We start from the raw sequence: 7,124 nt of genomic DNA, 5'->3' as shown, positions 1-7,124 counted from the left end.
TGTAAGGAGGGACAGGTCCTTGGAGAGGGACATCATGCTTGGGAGGGTGGAGGGACAGCGCAGGAGGGGAAGACCCTCTATGAGGTGGATGATTTAGTGACTGTGGTAATCGGGATGGGTGTGTCAGAGGCAGTGCAACTGGCACAAAATAGAGCAGGGTTTAGGGCTGTTGTACATAGGGTCGCTAGCCGGAAACGACTCAACAGCACATAACAACAACAATTATGTGAGTGTTAAGAGCCTGAATAGCCTATTCTAAATGTATATAAATTTCCAAAGACTTAAATCCAAATGGATTGGAGATAGTGGATTAGGGCAAAAAGGAGTTGTAGATGTGAGGTGCAGAAGACACATTTTATATAGGTTAAGCCTTGGTTATCTTTTATTACCAACCAATTAAGACTCATTTCCCAAGACCAAGGAGAGGAGGTAGAGTAAGGCTTTTAGTACCTTACTAAGGAATTAGTTGTTATGCATTAGAAAGCTGGACAATGACTAGGGATGATAGAAGGAGAATTGATGCCTTTGAGCTGTGGTGCTGGAGAAGAGTATTGAATGTACCATGCATGGACTGCTAGGAAAACAAACAGATTGATCCTGAAGAGGGTTAAAACAGTCTGCTCCTTGGAGTCAAGGATTCTGAAGCTTCTTCTGACATACTTTGGGCATGTTGCAAGGAGAGATCAGTCCTTGGAGAGGGATGTCATGCTTGGGAAGGTGGAGTTACAGCGCAGGAGAGAAATCTATCTCCATGAGATAGATTGATTTAGTGACTGGGGTAATGGGAGTAAGTTTGTCAGAGACAATAAGATTAGCACAGGATAGAGCAGGGGTTAGGGCTGTTGTACTTAGCATCACTATGAGTTGCAGGTGATGCGATGGCACATAACAACAACAAGGATTGTACGCTTTTACTTTTGCCTATAGAGTCTTTAACATCCTGAGTATGACCTTGTAATGACTGTATTAGTTCCCTCTTTTGTAACAAATTATCACAAACTTGGTGGCTTACAACATAGATTTATTAATAGTTTGGTAGGTCATACTGGGATAAAAGAAAGAGGTCATGTACATGTTCCTTCTGGAGGTTCTTGGAGGAGAGTTATATTGTTTTAAACCATGTACTGCAAATGGTTATCCTGCCAACTGCTAACCCAAAGGTTGGCAGGTCAAGTCCACCCATAAATGCCTTAAAAGAGGTTCACTGAGCTACTTTCAGAAGGACTCATCATTGAAAACCCTGTGAGCACAGTTTGACTCTGAAACGCCAGTCTGTGTCTACGCAGCAGCAACTGGTTTTTGTTTGTTGTTTTGGTTTGTTAGTGGTTTGGCATTTTTTTTACCTCACCAGTTTTATTTGTGTATGGTTATTTGGTTGGTTTTTTGCTTGGTGGTTGTTGGTTTTTTCAACTGCAGTGGGGAACTAACACAGGGGTTGAGAAGAGTCCTGTGAGATTCTTTGATAGGTGCCCAGCTATAACCATTCCCCACCCCCAGGAGCTGCGCCTCCTCCCTAGAAACCAGCCTTCAGTTCAATTGAGGCATCAGCTGCTTCTCCACAGCCACAGTGTTGGAGGCCCAAGAACGGCTTCTAACCTGAGCTGCTGGTCTACCAGCCTGCATCCAACACTTCTAGAGAGGCCTGGTGGGAGTCAGAGGAGGTGTTAGTTGTCTGGTTGAATAAAGATCCTGAATGGAAGACAGCCAGAGCTCTTAGATATAGAAGAGATATGCATTCTGTGAACTATCAGTTCACTCCAGACTCCAGGTTGTAGTTGTTGTTACGTGCTATTGATGCAAAACTGGCTGATAGCTGACCCTCCAGTGGATTTTTTTGAAGACTGGAAATAGGACGTGAGATCTTTCTCGCTCAGAGCAGCTGGTAGATTTGAACGGCGTGTGTTTGGGTTGGCAGCACAGCTTCTTACCCACTGGACTACCAGAGCTCCCTCGAATTCCAAGTTAGGCATCATGAAGAAGGGCTGTGTACCTGGCTGCAGGCACCTCTGGGTTGGATGCACTTACTGAAAACATGTGGTTTGAATTTGCTGCTTTGATGTCTGGAACAGTATGTTTTTCAGAGTATTCTTTCCACTCTCTGTGTGTTTCTCATTAATCATTCAGTCTCAGAGAAGGTGTCATGATGATAGTGTTTTCTTTCTGGAGAAAGGTTTGGGACTTTGACTGTGGTCCCTAACAGCACGAGGGTGGGTGGCTCGAGGTGATTTCTTCCCAGGTCACTTGTGGAATGGGATTGTGATATTGATGGTTGTTCCACACAAAGTGTTATTTCACAGTTTCTAGTTAACAAACTTGGAAGCAGGAGTGGCATCCACTTCCTAAATAACATGCCTCCAGAAACTGTGAGCTTTGATAAATGTCTATGGTGGTAGAGGGGCTTCAGGCCTTTTGTTCATGGGGTCACTATGAGTCGTGCTAGACTCAAAGGCAATCAACAACAGTTACCAAACTTAGTGTGTGTAAGGATCCGTTGAGAGTCTTGTTGGTACTACAGCTCTTCCAGGATGGTGGAGGCAGCCTGGGAATATTTATTTAAGGTGTAGCTCCATACAGATGCCAGTAGTCCTTGAGAAACACTTCTGTTCTCATGAGGCACCCAAGACCCATTTGACCCAGAATCTTCAGGCTCTGAAGCAAACCATCCTTTCTCCTCCTTAGTCCCAGCTAAGCTGAAAGGCTAAAGTCATGGAACACATCTAATCATCTCCTCTAATCCCAGATGAAATCTACCTTGTGTTTGCTATAGTGCGAAATCTGTAGCCTCTGAATAAAACTGGCTGCAGGAGGGACATCAGGTCCCTGGACTTCATTACAAAGTCGGTCGTCTTTGCACTCAAATAGCTTTTTTAATTTTTATTTTTTTTATTTTATTATTTTTGTGTGGGTGTACCGTCAGATCAGATCTGACTGGTACAGGAGGAGATTGTCCCTCCTTGCTCAGCAGAGCATCTGGTGGATTCGAACTGTGCTCCTCTGGCATTGTAGTTGCAGCTCCTTGCCACTAGGCCACCAGAACTCCCCTCAAATAGCTTTTAAGCCAAAGGACTGGCTTCCTGTGGAACCGGTCCAGGCTGTATTTTGTCCATGTCTGATTCGTTTGCCATCTTTATGAGGGCATCGTGTGCACAGTGCCATCACACTAGATGAATGTAGCACCTGTGTAGTGTAGCACACTGCATGATGTTGCCTCTGGGTGCAGTTCTCATCCTCGCAGGCTTGGCTGCTTGGAATCCAGAGACAACCTTTAAGACAACTGTATGTGTACCAGGGAGCTCTGATGCCACCACCTGTAGGAAGGTGTGCAGTTTATCCAAATGTCAGACCTCTCTGGTGGCTCAAACCAACGGGAGAAAGATGGCCAGTATCCTACCATGGGATGTACAGTCTCAGAAAGCCAATGAAGGGTCAGCCTTGAGTCATTTCCAACTCAACACGAGGGAGAGAGAAAGATGTCAGTAGCACCATCTTTGTGTTATCGATCAGGTAGGGGTCATGCCCAACCCCAGAATTTGTTAAAGCAAATTTTATCTTGAGAGAAATTGATTTATAAGTGACTTTGGTGTGTGCATTTAAATTTTTTTGTTGTTGTTAAAACAAAGCAAGTTTTATTATCTAGTTTTAGTTGCATCATTCTCGTTAATTAACGTTTAACTTTTTACCCTCCCTTTCTCTCCTGTCTCCTTTCTCTGATTCTTTCTCTGTCTCTCTCAAGACTCTGTTTCACAGCTGCCTGTCCCTAAAAACCCAAAGATTCGCCTGTACAACACAGAACAAGTTCTGACCTGGGAACCAGTGTCCCTGGCCAACGACACAAGGCTGGTGACCTACAGAGTGGAGTATAAATTGTAAGTCCATTGTCTGTTGGCATCTTGGCTGGGATTTGGGGGGAGTCATCCCGGAACTCTAGGACAGCTAGCTGTTACTGCCTATTAACCAGTTGGTGCTGCTGTCTGTAAGGTTTTTACTGGCCACGTTTTCAGAAGTAGATTGCCACGTCCTTCTTCCTATTCATTATTAATGTGGAAGCTCCACTGAAGGCTGTCCACCCTGGGTGACCCCGCTGGTGTCTGAAAGACCAGCATCACAGCAACACATCAGCCTCCACAGTAGAACAAACTGACAGATGGCCAAGAGGTGTTAGAATACCAGAAATATGTTTAACTATCTTTTATTGACTGTGTAAAAGCATCCAACTTTGTCATTAATAACAAGTTTTGGATAACATTATTAATAAAGATTGGGAGCACTTAATTGTGCTTGTGTGGAACCTGCATGTGGACCAAGAGGCAGTTGTTCATTAGAATAAGGGGACACTGCGTGGTTTAAAATCAGGAAAAAGGTGAGTTAAGGTTGTATCTTTTCTCCATACTTACTCAGTCTGTATGCTGAGCAGTTAATTTGGGAAACTGGACTGTATGAAGAAGAACTCAGCATGAGGGTTGGAGAAGGACTTATAGCTATCCTATGTTATCTAGATAAAACAACCATACTTGTTTAAAGAGATGCAAACTTGAAGCACTTACTGATAAAGATTAAAGACTACAGTCTTCAATATGAATTACATCTCAACATCAAGAGAAAAAAATCAACATCTGAACCAATAAACATCATCATAATAGATGTAGAAAAAATTGAAGTTGTCATGAATTTCAGTTTTCTTGGGTCCAGAATCAGCCCTCATGAAGCAGCAGTCAAGAAATCAAATTAGACATTACTGCATTGGGCACATCTGCAAAAGATCTCTTTAACATGTTCAAATGCAAAGACATCCCTTTCAGGAGTAGGAACACTTGTTCCAAGCCATGGTATTTTTCAGTCACTTGATGTGCATACCTATGTCGAACAATGAATAAGAATGGTTGAAGAAGAATTGATGCCTTTGAAATATGGTATTGGTGGAGAATACTGAATGGAAAGTACACAGCCAGGATGCTCCTTAGAAAGGAAGGTGGCAAAACTTCATCTCATATCCGTTAGAAGTGTTACCAGGATGGACTAGACCGGTCAACAAAAAGTTGGCCCAGCTGGCATGATTAGTAAAGTCAGAGGAAGACCTTCAACAAGATGGATTAGCACAGCGGCTGCATCATTGGGCTGAAATAGAGCAAAGATTCTGAAGCTGGCACAGACCAGGCAGTGTTTCATTCTGCTGCATGTAAGGTCAGAACAAACTTGATGGCGCCTGACACCAGCCAGTTACCGTTGAGTTAACTTTGCAAGGTAGTGGCGGGGTTTTGGTCTGTGGTTCATTGGGTCATCATGAGCTGAAGTTGACATGGTGGCACCTAACAGCATCATTATTTCAGACAACCACTAAAAAAAGATAATTATGTGCCTTCTGATGGTGATTGCAGCTGTAAAATATGAGCTGTGTTTATGGCAAAAAACGGGAAAGGGGCATGGCAAAATTACAGTCAGTTGATTTGTTAGAGTGAGTTTCCAAATTACTTGCTTTTTACTTTTAAACGTGTGATAATATTTAATATATACCGATGCTAAAATGGAGCCTGGGGATCCTCTCTTAATCACATATATCTTACAAGCTGTTTCCCAAGTAATTACAATTTACCGTTATGATCATATGTAGTAAATAATATGATGACTAGGACCAGCAATATAATTTGCTGTGTTGGGGAAATAGAATTAAAAACAAAATCAGCTCCCATCCCAGGAAACCTCTCCACAGAAGCAGAAGAGACAAAAACAGGTATATATTAAATGAGCACTAAACTAGAATGTGATAGGTGTTAGGTAGTCTGCTTAGGATTGTTTTTGTTGTTGTTATGTGCTGTTGAGTCACCTGCGACTCATAGAGACCCTATGTACAACAACACAACAGAAGTCTGCCCTGTCCTAAGCCAGTCTCACTGACTCTGACACACCTATCCCCTTTGCCCTAGTCACTGTATCAATCCATCTCATCCAGGAACTTCCTCTCCTGTGCTGTCCCTCCACCCTTCTGACCATGATGTCCTCCTTCTCCAAGGACCAGTCCCTCCTGGCCACATGCCCAAAGTATGTGAAACAGAGCTTCAAAATCCTAGCCTCCAAAGAGAAACTTAGTTTCATCCTCTCCAACACAGATCTGTCTGTTTTCTTGATGGTCCATGGTATGTTCAGTACTCTTCTCCAGCACCACAACTCAAAGGCATTGATTCTTCTTCCATCATCCTAAGTCATTGTCTAGCTCTCTGATGCATAACAAGTATTTGCAAAGACCATGACCTGGATCAAGCAAACCTTCGTCTCTAGACTGCCATTATTGCTTTTCAGTACTCTGGAGAGGTTGCTGACAGCAGATTTTTCCCAGTGTAATTCATCTTTTGACTATAAAGAAATGGGACCCATTTCATAGGCACCCTGTCGGACTGGGTAAACCTGCACCATAGGGTTTCTGAGGTTGTTAAAAGGCTTCATCTTTCTCTTGAGGAGCAGCTAGTGGGTTCAAACCAAGAACCTTTCGTTAGCATCCCAAGCTTAGCTTACAGTGCCACCAGAGCACCTCTTTCTCAGCTGGTTGGGAGGCCACCTGTGTCCACTAATTTCCTTTTCAAAGGAAAAAAATAAATGTTTTTATGAGGAGGCGCCCTGATGGTGTATTGTGATGAGGCAGTCTGCTCACATTAAGAGCCAATACTGAACTCTTTATCATTCTTTATGGCTGTATAGTTCTCCATTGTGTAACTGTGGCATAGATTATATATTTGCTTGTTGGTAGACACCTGGGTTATTTTTATGTATTTGCTATTGTAAATAATGCTGCAGTGAACATGAACATACATATATCTGTTTGTATTAAAGACCTTATTATGTCTGAATATATAAATCTAATGGTGCGATTGCTTTAGTCTATGGTATTTCTCTTCCCAGCTTTCTAAGGAAGTCCCAAATTGCCTACTATAGTGATTATACCCTTTTCTAGTCCCATTAACAGTAGAGGAGAGTTCCCTATTCTCTCCACACCTTGCCAGCATTTGTTGTTTATCATCTAATTGACCTTTCCTGTTGATGGTGGGGTAAGTTGATAACTTGTTTTGATTCACATCTCTAATAGCTACATGCTTGGTAGGGTGGAGGGACAGCGCAGTAAGGGAAGGCCCTCT

General features: G+C 42.8%; 1 protein-coding gene across 1 annotated transcript in view; it reads left to right on the top strand.

The window, feature by feature from the left end:
• IFNGR2 (interferon gamma receptor 2 (interferon gamma transducer 1)) overlaps nt 1–7,124 on the top strand; it is a 52,282-nt gene that overhangs the window by 6,039 nt on the left and 39,119 nt on the right. Inside the window, exon 2 of the mRNA XM_006886790.1 lies at nt 3,734–3,866. Coding sequence (XP_006886852.1) covers nt 3,734–3,866 — 133 coding nt within the window. The remainder of the gene's footprint in view (nt 1–3,733; nt 3,867–7,124) is intronic.

This window comes from Elephantulus edwardii, unplaced genomic scaffold (assembly GCF_000299155.1).
Source record: "Elephantulus edwardii isolate Elephantulus edwardi_28Jun2011 unplaced genomic scaffold, EleEdw1.0 scaffold00051, whole genome shotgun sequence".
In the NCBI taxonomy this organism is placed as follows: Eukaryota; Metazoa; Chordata; class Mammalia; order Macroscelidea; family Macroscelididae; genus Elephantulus; species Elephantulus edwardii.
This window is presented reverse-complemented; position numbering and strand designations above follow the sequence as displayed.